General features: G+C 58.3%; 1 protein-coding gene across 1 annotated transcript in view; it reads left to right on the top strand.

Moving 5' to 3' along the window:
• Window positions 1-13,389, top strand: part of LOC119096317 (filamin-A-like) — a 58,900-nt gene extending 45,511 nt beyond the window's left edge. Inside the window, 17 exon segments of the mRNA XM_037219157.1 lie at window positions 446-545; window positions 839-1,021; window positions 1,454-1,675; window positions 2,082-2,255; window positions 2,649-2,888; window positions 3,850-3,993; window positions 4,320-4,496; window positions 5,062-5,192; window positions 5,977-6,153; window positions 6,613-6,721; window positions 7,754-7,921; window positions 8,617-8,742; window positions 9,212-9,350; window positions 9,768-10,045; window positions 11,241-11,423; window positions 11,776-11,957; window positions 12,615-13,389. Coding sequence (XP_037075052.1) covers window positions 446-545; window positions 839-1,021; window positions 1,454-1,675; window positions 2,082-2,255; window positions 2,649-2,888; window positions 3,850-3,993; window positions 4,320-4,496; window positions 5,062-5,192; window positions 5,977-6,153; window positions 6,613-6,721; window positions 7,754-7,921; window positions 8,617-8,742; window positions 9,212-9,350; window positions 9,768-10,045; window positions 11,241-11,423; window positions 11,776-11,957; window positions 12,615-12,728 — 2,847 coding nt within the window. The 3' untranslated portion in view covers window positions 12,729-13,389.

Below are 13,389 nucleotides of genomic sequence, written 5' to 3'. Positions count from 1 at the left end.
CCGCCTGGACCACGCGCTGTACGCCGGCTGCTCTGTTAAGAGGACTGGGCGTGCGCTTTTTGGCATAGTACTTTGATGCTTGAAGACCTGCTAGGCTTGTAGGTCCGCTTCAGCCACGTGCTGTCAATGTGTCTTTGGCAGTGGCGGCGATGTAGCCAAGGGTAGGGCCGTGGTGCAATGACGTCGTCCACATGAGCCATGAAGCTTACACCAGGGGATACTGGGGAATTTCGGAGGGATTCGTTTTAGATTTTCAAAATTTCGGAAAAAATGTTTGAACATATGAAAATATTTTGAGAAAACATCTAGCCCCGCAGAAAAATCTTGGCTACGTGCCTGAGCATTGCTGACGAGGAGGGCGTCAGGCTGCTCTTATTTCGGCAACTGTTCGTACCCGGAGCGAGCCATTCAGTACGTGCGCTGACCTCATGCTTTGCTGTTTCAGGTGGCCGCCCGCAGCCGTGGCCTGTATGACGTCACATTCGTGGCCCAGGAGGCCATTCCACACTTCGTGAACGTCACATTCAACGAAGAGGACGTGCCAGGTGCGTGACGTGGTTTTGGGCACAACACAGATTAGAGGCTTACAGTGATCTCGTTTTGCTCGCGCGATGGCCGTATGACACACTGTGATCTTCTGTGGCGTCAGCAACGCTTCTGTCAGCAAGCGCACGGACATAGCCAAACTAGCCAGCCCGAGAATACGTATATGCTTAACCCTGTCGGCAAATTGCGTCATAGCACCAGATGTATTGCCACGCCTTTCGGCGCGCCTTCAGAGCCGTGCTCTGATGGCCTGTGTGTCGGACGCTCACGGTCGCCGCCGGCCGCCCGCCAGGGAGCCCGTTCAAGTGTGACGTGCGCGAGCTGGACGCGCGCGAGATGCGCCACATCCAGCGCAAGGAGAGCAAGATGGTGACGGCACGCGGCGACGGGCTCAAGCAGGTGGTCAGCGGCAGCTGGGCCACCTTCGACGTCGACGCCAAGGGCATGGAGGGCGAGGTGGAGGTCAAGATCGTCGGTGAGTGGCTCCTTCCGTTGTCCCACGTCGTTTCGTCGTGGATTCCGTTGCTTGCTGTCTGAGAGGCATAAAGGCAAACATCAGTTTAGAGTCCGGTAGCAGGGTTTAGTTACCTCAGACCAAACTCGACCGCGATCCTTTTAACGCTACCATTGCCGATATCCCTTCGGTCGTTTTTTTGAATGGTCGTTTTCTGACCGACGTCAAGACTGACGAGGGATTCATGAGTTCCGTCCAAGCATTGCCAAGACCTATTCCAGTAACAATATTGCCGAAATATCCTTATTTTGTTTTTGACTATTTTTAAGATTACCTATTCCTAAAGCATAAAGTCACAACGAGCACGCGATGCGCCAATAATGCACTGCGTGCCATCCCCTGTCGCGGCGTGTTGTGACCTGACCTGACATGCGCTGTGACCCGACTCGGCAGGGCCGCAAGGCAGCGAGGTGCCGAGCCGGCTGACGCGGCTCAAGTCGGGCCTGTACCGGGCCGAGTACCGGGCGGCCGAGGTGGGCGCCTACACCGTCTCCGTCTACCACGGCGGCCAGACCATCAGCAAGCAGCCCTACGTGGTGGAGGTGGCCGACCCCAACCGGGTGCGGCTGCGGCCGGGCGAGCCGGCCGCCGCCGGACGCGAGGCCGTCCTCAAAGGTGGGACATACGTGCCGGACCGACCGGAGGCCCGATTCGGCCGTCCTGACGCAAGGTCGATCTTGTCGTTCAATAGCTGCAGGTGGTAGATGCTTCGCGTCGTAGCAGCTGTTTCCTAGATGCCCTCGCCTGGGATTTAGTGTAAATTTAATGTGCCAGGGATTCACGCGTAGCGTATGTGATGCGCAGCGACTCCGAACCGAACAAGTCCAAGTGTGTCTGCCAGCATGCCGTCACAGGTCGTGTGTAAGCCGGGGGATGTGATGCCGTCGCCGGTCGTGTGTGAGTTGGGGGATGTGATGCCGTCGCTGTGTGACGTCACCGCTGAGTGCTGTCACTGTGTGACGTCACCGCTGAGTGCCGTCGCTGTGCGACGTCACCGCTGAGCCCGCCCCGTCGGCCGCAGTGGACGCGTCGCAGGCGGGCCGCGGCACGCTGTCCGTCTCGGTGCGCGCCGCCGGCCAGGAGGTCAAACACTCGATCCGGGACCTGGGCGCCGGCCAGTACGAGGTCATCTTCACGCCCAAGGTGGCCATCCCACACAAGGTGGACGTCAAGTACAACAGTGTGCCTGTCTCCGGTGAGTGCGAGAGCCGCCGCCTGGCGTGCCGGCCACGAGACCGCCCCGCTGCTGGCTGTCAGGGGATGTTTTTTGAACAGAATTCCGCTGGTCGTTTCGCAGTGACGGGTAGTCTAAAGCTGATTTATTGGGGCTGTATGTGATATATTTTAAGCCAGTCAGTGGGATATTGACAACTTACTGCATTTAGGATTCTGTAGTGCGGAGCAACGCTAGTCAACTCACGCACTGTCGCGTGAATTAAGAAAATTAGGTGATTTCGTGAGGTTCAGGGGCAGGCATCATTTCGAGATGCTTGGGATGTTTCCCGGTCAAGTCGTCCAGACCATCGCCGGGCTAGCCGGGCCCTGCTGCAGCCGGGTGTGCGCTGACCGTGCGCGGCCCTCTCGCCAGGCTGTCCGGTGGAGATGGAGGTGCGAAACCCGGCCCAGGGCAAGTCCATCACGGCCTCCGGGCTCGGTCTGCACCAGTCGCGCGCCAGCAAGCCCACCTCGTTCGTGCTGGAGACGCTGGGCCACGCCGGCAAGGAGTTCGACGTGGTGGTGACGTCTCCGGGCGGCGCCGCCGTCCCCGTCAAGTGCTACCAGCAGAAGGACGGCAACATGCTGGTGGAGTTCGTGCCCGGCGTGGCCGGTGAGTGGCGGGAGCCGAGTAAGAGGAAGGATGGTGGGGAGGGGGGGGGGGAGCGGGGAGAGTCAGGTGCCACCGCCGAGTAGGCTCTGCCATCCGCCCGAGCGGCAGAGGGGCAGTGAGGAGGCAGGTGCCACTACGGAGCGGAGCTCTGCCGTCCGTCCGGACGGCAGAGGGGCAGGGAGATGCAAATGCCACCCCCAAGCGGGTTTTACCGTCTGCCCGAGCGGCAGAGGGGCGGGGAGAGGCAGGTGCCACGGGCCAGATATACCGGGTGACGTGTGGGCGGAGGGCGCCCGGGGCAGAAGCTGGCGCCGACTGCTTTCCAGGAACGGAAGACCCCGGGTGTCGATTTATTGCATCGTCTGCCATGAGTCTGGCACAGTGAACACCAATCGCGTTGTTTGAGGCCAACACGTACAACTGACACACTTCAGGGGACTAATTAACCACAGTTGAGGAATGCTCTGCCGGTAGTTTGTCGGTGAATGCGCTGCACACCGTTTTCAAAGCACACAACCGTCGTGTCTTGCACGACCGACTGAAGCTCAAACTTTTCAGGTATCATTTCGGCCTGTTCGTGAAATCTCCGCTGATTACCGCTGTTATTCGTGACATGGCGGGTACTGCTGTAGGGACCAACGATCTCCCTCTCCTTAGACTCTCGACCCCCGTCTGCGGCCGACATTTGATAAGAGATCGGCTTGCGTAGACCACATTCGTGACCCGTAATATGATCGCTATTCATGTCTGGGACCAGACGGGCTCATGAGCGGTGACAGGATCTGAGCATGCCTGGTGGCGGCGGCAGGACCTGAACATGCCTGCCCAGTGCAAACTCTGGTGTGAAGCCCTTTCAATGACTTCGTGACACTTCATCTCCCTGCTGTCCCCACATTGCCATCTGTCGGTCTGGACCGCACCGCGCCTGTGCCTGAGCAGCGCGCAGCCGCGTGCCCGACAGGCCCGTACACGGTGGAGGTGCTGCACGACCTGAAGCCCATCCGCGGCTCGCCCTTCACCTGCCAGACGTACGACGCCTCCAAGGTGGTCATCGACGAGCTCAAGGCCAAACAGTTCAGCATCAACGAGAAGATCACCGTCAACCGTGAGTGCCGGCCGTCCGTGGGGAGGGCCCCGACCAGATGAGACGTTCAGACGCGGGTATCGAGGCAGAGCGGCCGCTTTTGCTGCCGTGTGTCATTGGATTCACGTCGCTTGCTCCAGATCATTGGAGGCTTTTCGGCCGGGCCTGTAGTAGCATAAGAAAACGGCAGGCCGTAAGAAAACATCTGGCATTGCCCATGCGTGTTTAGGAAAGCACCGGCCTTACCGTTTGTCTGATTGTTTCGTCGATGACGTCACCGCACTGTCATCTACCGCGCTGCCCAATCCCGAGACGTCGCTCACCTTGTGACGTCACCTGGTCTCCAGTGAGCCGGCAGAGCGCAGGCCTGGCCGAGCTTGACGTCACGGTGACGTCACCGCTGGGCAAGAACCTGCCAATTGACGTGACGGCCACGAACGAGGACGGCGAAGCGATCGAGTTTCTGCCGACCGTGCCGGGCCGCTACAAGCTGGCCATCACCTACGGCGGAGAGGAGGTGCCCGGTGAGCCGACGCCAGCCGGGGAGACGCGGATGCCGCGGGGGGAGCGGATGCCGACAGAGAGAAAGCAGGCACTTGGGGGCTGCCACGAACGGAGCTGAGGAAAACCCTGCTCGGTGGCCTGGACTTGTAGGAGTATGACCTGAGTGGGCCTAGCTCCCACGTTCTGTTCGGGGTTCCCATGAACAGAAGTTCTGTTCCCACGAGGTTCTGCTACTTGCTAGATGGTCTGTTGTTGCGGGGTTATAGAGTCAGATCCGCTTATTGAGGGGAGAGGAGAGATGCTAGATGAAATGTTGTTATGGCAAGGGACACCGTGGTGCGCTGGAGCACACATATAAGATGAAGAATCTCAGAGGGTTTGTGACGTTTCTTTGCGGGTCCCATCATTAGCAATTTTAGGCTAATTTTCGGTGCATTTAATCATAGCATCTTAAGGAAGCAGCACGTGACACGTCTGCGGCCGGCCGGATCGGACACCCGCGGCCTGTAGTCGTACCCAGCTGACTGTGTGGCGCGTCGAGCACGGGCCTGCCGGCTGGCCGCTGACGTGCCGTGGCCGGCGCAGGCTCGCCGCTGACGTTCGTGGTGGAGGAGGAGGGCATGGCGCGCGTGTTCGGCGACGGCCTGGCGTGCGGCCAGCTCGGCCAGCCGGCCACCTTCAAGCTGGACGCCGTCGGCCTGATGGGCGAGCCGCAGGTACGGCCCGCTGTCGCAGCTGGGGCACTCCGCTGCGGTGCGGCGCACTGAGAGTCACTGGCGGTGAATCACTGTGTGGTGAGATGCACCCGACCCCACCACTAAAGGCGGTGGGGTAGGGGACGCCTCAACTCAAAATTCAGTTGTCGAGCACGCATGGCATCTGACTGAAGAACTGGCACGAGCGTTTCCTGTCTGTGTATGGCTCCCTCGCTACATCTGGAACGAGGCTTTCTGACGTGTATGGCCACGGCAGCACGCCTCGGAAACTATCAAGCGATTAATCGTGCGTTTTCGTTTAGTGACTAGCAAAAAAGATCGATACTAGCCTCTAAGTGTTAATATAATTCGCCAAATTGTGCTAAAAAAACCATGGCTGTAAGTTGAACCCAGTTTGTTGGCGAAGCGATCTTTGTCACTTAATTTCACCCGGCGGCTGCAATGTCATCTGAGCAAACATGGCTTGCACTGGTGGTAGGATACTTAGCCGTCTGAGGCACAATTAGCGGGCGGCTTCGGCCACTGACGGTGAAGTTGCTACTTAATGCATCAGGCGGGATTGGGTTCCCACCTCATTCCGTCCCCGGCCTGCCACCGCTTCTCTAGTGACTCCCTCGGTCCGTCCCCGACATACCCCCGCTTCTCTAGTGACTCCCTCGGTCCGTCCCCGCGCGCACCCCGCCACTTCTTTGGTGACTCCCTCAGTTCGTCCTCGGCTGCGCTGACCTCTCCGCGTCCGCCCCCGGCGGGGCCGCCATGACCCTGGCCGTGCCGCCGTCTCCAGGTGCAGGTGGACGGGCCGGACAGCGTGGCCAAGACCAGCGTCGAGGAGGAGGCGCCCGGCCGCTACCTGGTCACCTACACACCGCGCGAGGTCGGCCTCTTCGACGTGCGCGTCCTCTGGAACGGCCGCGAGGTGCCCGGCTCGCCCTTCCACCCCAAGGTCATCGACCCCAGGAAGGTACGTTACGGCGGCTGCGCTGTCTCAGGTCTCGGCTCTCGGGCTGCGTGTAGGTGGCCGTTTTGTGTTACAGTAGTTGCGATTTGTTTTGAGTTGTTTTGCTGGGTTTTGCTCCTGCCTGTGTGCCCACCGCACGCGAATTCCAAACAGGAACGCTGACGGATGTAGCGGTACTGTCTGGATCTGGTCTTGTCTGACCGGGGTCATATCTGGGCCTGGTGTTGTCTAGGCTGGGTCGTGTCTGGGTCTGGTCTTGTCTGGGCTTGGTCGTGTCTGAGTCTGGTCTTGTCTGGGTCTGGACTTGTCTGGGCAGGCTCGTATCTGGGTCTGATTTCGTCTGCCTTGTCGTGCCTGCTCCTGGTTGTGTCTGAACCCGGTCTGAACCCGGCCCGGTCGTGTCTGAACCCTGTCTGATCCTGGTCGTGTCTGATCCCGGTCGTGTCTGCGCCTGACCGGCAGGTGCGCGTGATCGGCGGCTGGGAGAGCCAGCAGGACCGCGAGGGACGGCTCGAGCTCTCGGTCGCCGAGGAGAAGAAGCTGGTGTTCGACGTGGCCGAGGCCGGACCCGGCAAGTATCGCCATGTTTGGCCGTCATCTACTCTGAAGTCCTCGCGAGTGTCGGACCCTGGGGAAAAGACTGAAGTGCTGGTGCTGGGGTTGGCAGTGTTACGAGGGGCACTATGTCAACACTCTTGTACAAACGCGTTTGTCGTGGGTCCAGATATATCTGCCCGTTGTTATATTTTCTGAGGCCGATCGGATGATAACCACATGCCATGTAGAGAGCATGGCGGCATCGGTTACCCTGTATAGCCATAGGGTTGTTGTATAGGCAAAGTTTGCATAATCCAGGCAGTACGCAAGTGTGAAGCATGTCCTGCGGGTCTCGAACGAGGATGACTGCACGCATGTGTTTCCCTACTTGAACATATGTTCAAGTTCAAATTCAAGTCAACTGCGGCTCACATAGGGCCGTGTTGCTCGTTCGTGCCGAGGTACCTCTCGCATAGTGCCGTCTTTGTGGCAACACGATCGGCGATCGTGCTTACACCACTCCACACAACATGTGCATTGTATCCAATGTAAGACTCGCATGACTTGCGCAGAAGCATGCGGAGTACGGGCCAGCTGACGTACTAGCACTCGGGCTGCCCTAGGCGCAATCTTAGTCCTACGAGGGCTGTCGGTCCCTCCCTCCCGCCGCCGCTCGGTCAGATGTCTTGTCCTGCGCCGTTGGGGCCGTCGGTCCCCCTCCCCGCCGCCGCTCGGTCAGATGTCTTGTCCTGGGCCTGGTTGCTGTCGGCCCCTCCCTCCCCGCTGCCGCCGCCCGGGCAGCTGTCTTGCCCTGTGCTGCTGGGGCTGTCGGTCTTTCCCCGCCGCCGCTCGGTCAGATGTCTTGTCCTGTGTCGTTGGGGCTGTCGGTCTTTCCCCGCCGCCGCTCGGTCAGATGTCTCGCCCTGTGCCTGGTTGCTGCCGGTCCCTCTCTCCCCGCCGCCGCCGCCCGGGCAACTGTCTTGCCCTGTGCTGCTGGGGCTTTCGGTCCCTCCCTCCCTGCCGCCGCCGCTGTCGCCTGCTGACCCCCGCCGTCCGCCGCCGACAGGCAAGCTGCGCGGTGAGGTCCGCAGCGGCAGCAACGCCACCATCCCGTGCCGCGTCGACCAGCCGTCGGCCTCGCGCTCCCGCGTCTCGTTCGTGCCCCAGGAGGCCGGTCAGCACCTGCTCTACCTCTACTGGAACGACCTGGCGCTGCCCGGCTCGCCCTTCCTCGGTGGGTCGGCGGGCAGGGCCGAGGCCAGACGTCAGTCGGTAGGCCCAGTCACGTGCTCATGTCAGCCCATTTCTCTTTCCTCCGCCACTTTCCCGGTAACTCCCGGGAAATTCCGGACGAGGTTTTGGCCTGTCATCCTATGGTGCTGACTGTGCCTGCGGTTTGCCGTGGTGGTAGCGACAGGAATCCATTCGTTTATTGAACCGTGTAATGCGGATGAGTAAGCCCCAGGCATAGAACAAGAAACGTGATTGAGAGGTATAGTTAATCTTTTATGCATTACCGTGCCTGTAATGCTATGATCGAGTGATTTGTGAAAGTTTTGTGCACCAAATGCATTCACTGATAGGTATGCGTCTACAGGCAAGCCGTCCGAATGTTTTATGAATCTTTCGCTGCAGCTACATGCATCAGCGGCCTGAGAATGTGACACCATTCTTGGCTGCTACGCGGCAATCAATCGGTGACTGGGCGTTGAGACCCAAAGCTCACATAATCTGAAACAACGTGGAATAGCTTTACACTAAACAACTGAGAGAGACTCACGTGAGACCTGCCCACGTTTGTATTGCAGCGTTCGCTGACGTAATCACTTTGTATTTCAGCGTTTGCTGACGTAATAATTTGTATTGCAGCGTTCGCTGACGTAATAATTTGTATTTCAGCGTTTGCTGACGTAATAATTTGTATTTCAGCGTTCGCGGACACGATGAGCTCGTCGTCGGACAGCTCGCGGGTGGTGCTGCGCGGTCACGGCCTGGCCAACGCCCGCTGCGGCGAGGAGGCCGAGTTCACCATCGACGGCTCGCAGGCGGGGCCCGGTGAGGTCATGGGTCACGACACGGCCTGACACCCCCGTTCGCCATACACGGCGGCACACCCGGACTCGTCCCGTCACCCCACAGGGAGAAACATGCTGGCGGCCTTTGTACCTAATCCGTGTATTGTGCAATGTCTTCTGCCTCGCCAGCGGACGCGACTTTGATGACTGCTAGAAAAGTTATCATTTGCGCGTCAGCACGCCGGTTCATTGAGTTATCCTCCTAAAGCATATTAGCGCCACCCGCGACAACCCCCTGTCAGCAGTGTCTCGCGTGACAAGCCCCTGTCAGCAGTGTCTCGCGCGACAAGTATCTGTCGGCAGTGTCTCGCGTGGCAAGCCCCTGTGAGCTGCGCATCGCGTGCTGTATCAGCCATTAGTGCGCCTCGTGCCAACGCTGTGAACGCCGTGGTGTGGGCCGGGAGGCGGTGCCGACGCCATGTCTGACCTAAGATGATCGGGCGGTGCAGGGTCGCCCGAGGTCACCATGAGCGGCGTCAAGGTCGACATCAACGTCCACCTGCACCACACCGGCAACAACATCTACCGGGCTGCCTACACGCCGTCCGTGGCCGGCGCCTACCTGCTCAACGTCGCCTGGTCGGGCAGGTCAGGTTACGCCGCCGGATGGGGTCAGCTCTCGCGACTGGTTGTGGCCGGCTAGCCTGGCGCGACCCAGGGTGGCCGGGTCAGGCTGTCCGTGCATCGGAGGTTCTCCGTATGGTTGGCAAACACTGATCTGTTATAGTCAGTTGATTGCACTTGCTTGTGATTTATTTGTGGTTGGAATTTTACTGACACTGGAGGACAGAATATCTTCAGCCAATCAGTGGGTGTTCAGAAAACGTCAACAAATATTTGCCTTTGCAACAAGTAGCTGCTTTTCAAGAGCCGGCGTTATGCCGTTTATTGTGGGTGTCACGACATGCGCGCTCAACACCCTCAAAGCACAGCGTTCCTGGGGCTGGCGTCAGCGGGCTCGTCGCCCTACCACGCGCGGCAGCTGACCGGTCTGTCGGGCCGCAGGCAAATCAAGGGCTGCCCGCTGAAGGTGACGGTGGCGGCGGTGGCCGACGCCAGCCGCGTCATCTGCACCGGCGATGGCCTGCGCGGCGGCGTGGTCGGCCACGAGATCAAGTCGTTCCTGGACACGCGCCGCGCAGGGCCCGGCGAGCTCTCCGCCCACTGCGTCGGCCCGCACAAGACGGCCTTCTCCGAGCTGTACGACCACCAGGACGGCACGTTCAGCCTCAACCTCAAGCCGCAGGAGCCGGGACGCCATCAGCTCATCATCAAATACGGCGGTACTGGGGCTGGCCTCTGGCGTGGACGGTGCCGACGCTCCGCCGTAGTCCACGAGGGTTGAGCTCGGATCCCAAACCTAGCCTGCTTTGCTCTCTGGACGAAAAAGCAGTGGAACTAAAATGCGTTTAAGTGTAATATTCTGGGAGATTGCTGCATGGTTTTAAAGTCGGTGCTCAGGGACGTAGGATGCGTATACTACAGCCGTGTTAATAGTATAAGCGTCTCCACAGTGAAATGGGGTGGGGTAGGGAAGAGGCGCCACGGGAGCTTAACCCTCGTCCTGATAGGGGGAGGGGGTTCGATGCGAATCACTCATCTCTAAGGCTTTTTGGGGATAATTCTCCGGCATGTTGTGCAGTCGCGCCCCAATTTTTAGCAGCCTCCGAGACATCCATTGTACGTGTACTAACATCAAACACAGGTTTCTACCTTTTCTGGTTTCGGAGCAGCAACGGTTTTTGAGGAACGATATACGGTGGGCGGGCGCGCGCGTCGGGCGGCGGGCAACGATGCCGCGGAACGTGCACGGCAGTCCGGCAATGCTACATTAACGGAGCCATATACCACGAATGTATGCTCAAAACACATAACAATATGCACCAACGTAATCAGAACTGAATGGAAAATACGGCTGTTTAAGTCTGGTGTCGCTACGAGGCAGAAAGTTGAATACTTCTTTGTTTTAGAACGTTAGGGCGTTTGCTTTAGAACAATCCTAAGAAAACAGAAAACGAAATACGGGTGGCATTGAAAATAAGTGCACCTTTTTGGACTTTGGTTCAACCAAACCTGTATCACCACCCGCCCCCGAGGCGGCGGTCCTATCCCACACCAACCGTCAGGTATGTCTCCTCAGTCTTACAGCTGGCGACGCCATTGATCATTGTTTAACGCATTTTCTACCTATAGTTGAGTCGTTTTCTGTACGGTGTTTCATATGACCACCGGCTTCCCTGTAAAAGCTAACGACAAGTACGTCTGATGGCTCTCACACCGTCTTCACGTCGACTCTCACTCACTTCAGTCCTCCAGTCCCGCACCTACTCCGTTCCGCGCAGTCCTCTGGCGCACCGCGCCCCCTGCCGCGCCCCCGAGTCAGCAGCACGACATCCCCACTCCGCCGTCTCCCCGGCGGTGCGCATGCGCCCTCCGCCCGGCGTGACGTCAGCGCGGCCACGGCCGCCCCCGCTGCAGGCGAGCATGTGCCGGGCAGCCCGTTCACGCTGCGCATCGCTGGCCCGCCGGACGCCAGCAAGGTGCGCGTCTACGGGCCGGGCGTGGAGCCGGGCGTGCTCTCGCTCTACCAGTCGCGCTTCATGTGCGACACGCGCGGCGCCGGCGCCGGCCAGCTGACCGTCCGCATCCGCGGCCCCAAAGGTGAGGGGCTCGGCCGGCCGCGCGGACCTGGAGGGGAGGGGAGGTCGCTCGCCTGCCGCCCGGCCGTGTTTGGGTGGCGTTAGCGCACGCCACCCGCTCGTGCCATGGTCAGGAGGCTAGTCTGTCAGGATAGACGCGAGTTTGTTCTCAATCCGTTCGTGCACGTTCGCTGCGCAGTTCTGCGTCAACTTCCGTTCGACCAGATACCGCCGGGGTTAAGAATACAGTGCTCGGAATGTGGACATTTGGTAGCTCGTGCGTGCACCAATCAGAACAAACCTGCACTCTGGCTGGTGCACGTGCATCTACACACGAGAGCGCGGCTGCTGACTGACGGCCGCCCTGTCGGCAGCTGCCTTCCGTGTGGAGATGCAGCGCGAATCTCAGAAGGACCGCATCATCCTCTGCAAGTACGACCCGACAGAGCCGGGCGACTACAGGATAGAGGTGAAGTGGTCCGGCGACCACGTGCCCGGCAGTCCCTTCAACGTGGCCATCTTCGACACCCAGGAGGAGCTCAATCGATACCTCCATGTGAGTCGCCGTGCTGCTCATACGCTCGAGGCCAGGAGAGAAGGCTCGTTAGCAGTGATGCTGTGTTATTGTCTAATGTGTCACCGTATGCGTCTCTGAGATGAAGCAAAAGATTGCGAATATGCCACTGCATTCTCAGGCTGCTAAAACGATATTGTGCAGATCAAGCCGAAGACGAAATGCGTGACTGTGGAAATGAGGTGGTAAGGATGTGTCCATATTGTTGAGCTTTTTGCAATTTTTATGATGGCATGGTGGATGGCGTTGTGCACGAGGGCGCAGTGCGTCGTCGGGCCTCCTGTCTATCGGTCTTGTGACTCGAAGTTAATAATTGTTTTAGTCGGAGGAGGCTGAGCTTCTGCAAAATAACGCATCCTGCTCTCAAATAGATCTCGAATTGGGATGAGTGAGGGCGGGAAGCACTGCGGTGTCAGAACTGAGACATTATACCAGGCGGTGGTTAAGAATTTTGGACGTGTTGAGACAAACGCGAATGAGACAAACATCACCGACTGATCCCCAGGGCGTCCTGTCTGTTTTGCATCAGATTACGAAACTGGATTCTGAAAATCATGCAAGAAACGTCACTGTGAAAGGAAACAACCTCGGAGAAAGTACCGGAAGCCTTCTGGTTGACGCGACTATCTGTGTTTTCAGGGTGGATATTCTCCCGGTTCCAACAAGCTGGGCCCCGGCTCGGAATTCTACGGATCAATATACGGCGGCTATGGCGGTCAAATGTCGTGGAGAGGCTCTCAGGTGCAGCTGTAACAACTAGCGCCATCGGGCGGCTAAGCGAGAAACCTGTGCTTATGGAGTCGATCCGCAATGCCGTGGCGGGGCGAACACCAAAAGTTTTAAACTATCGGTAACGGCTAGATTATGATGTACATTTTAAAAGTAGCACTCTGAGACATTTTTGTGTGCATGGGCGCCGATGACCAGTGGATATTGGTGGTTATTTAAATATGAATACATTCCATTGCTGCTCAGCACCCTCCACCGTCATATGCTTTCCTTATGGTCGGAGCATGTACCAGTGCGAAGTAACATATTATGCATGCCAATGTAATATATAGCGATCGGCGTTTGACTAGACGTTTCTTAAAAGTGATGAGATTTAGGCTCTTGGCCCTTCTTCATGGACCACGTGCGGCCTGGGTAACACGAGTCCGTCCAATTGTGCGGCTACTTTACTGCAGTCGCCCACTGAACATGGCGTAAACATTGTTTGGATGCGTATGACTAATGATCGTTACTGCGCCCTTGTGTGTGTTCATGCGTTGTCACAGCTCTCCCAGTGTCAGAGGTACGCTGTCGACACCTGGTGGTGACCTGCGTAGTTAAGACTGACCTGGTTGTTCGAATATGACAACTAACAGCAGCTTTGCGCTAATTCGTCCTTGTAACAAATACAGAACGACCGCTTATC

The sequence above is a fragment of the Pollicipes pollicipes genome, unplaced genomic scaffold (assembly GCF_011947565.3).
Source record: "Pollicipes pollicipes isolate AB1234 unplaced genomic scaffold, Ppol_2.1 Scaffold_4295;HRSCAF=5057_pilon_pilon_pilon, whole genome shotgun sequence".
In the NCBI taxonomy this organism is placed as follows: Eukaryota; Metazoa; Arthropoda; class Thecostraca; order Pollicipedomorpha; family Pollicipedidae; genus Pollicipes; species Pollicipes pollicipes.
The sequence above is the reverse complement of the archived record's forward strand: the minus strand, read 5'-3'. Positions and strand labels throughout refer to the sequence as shown.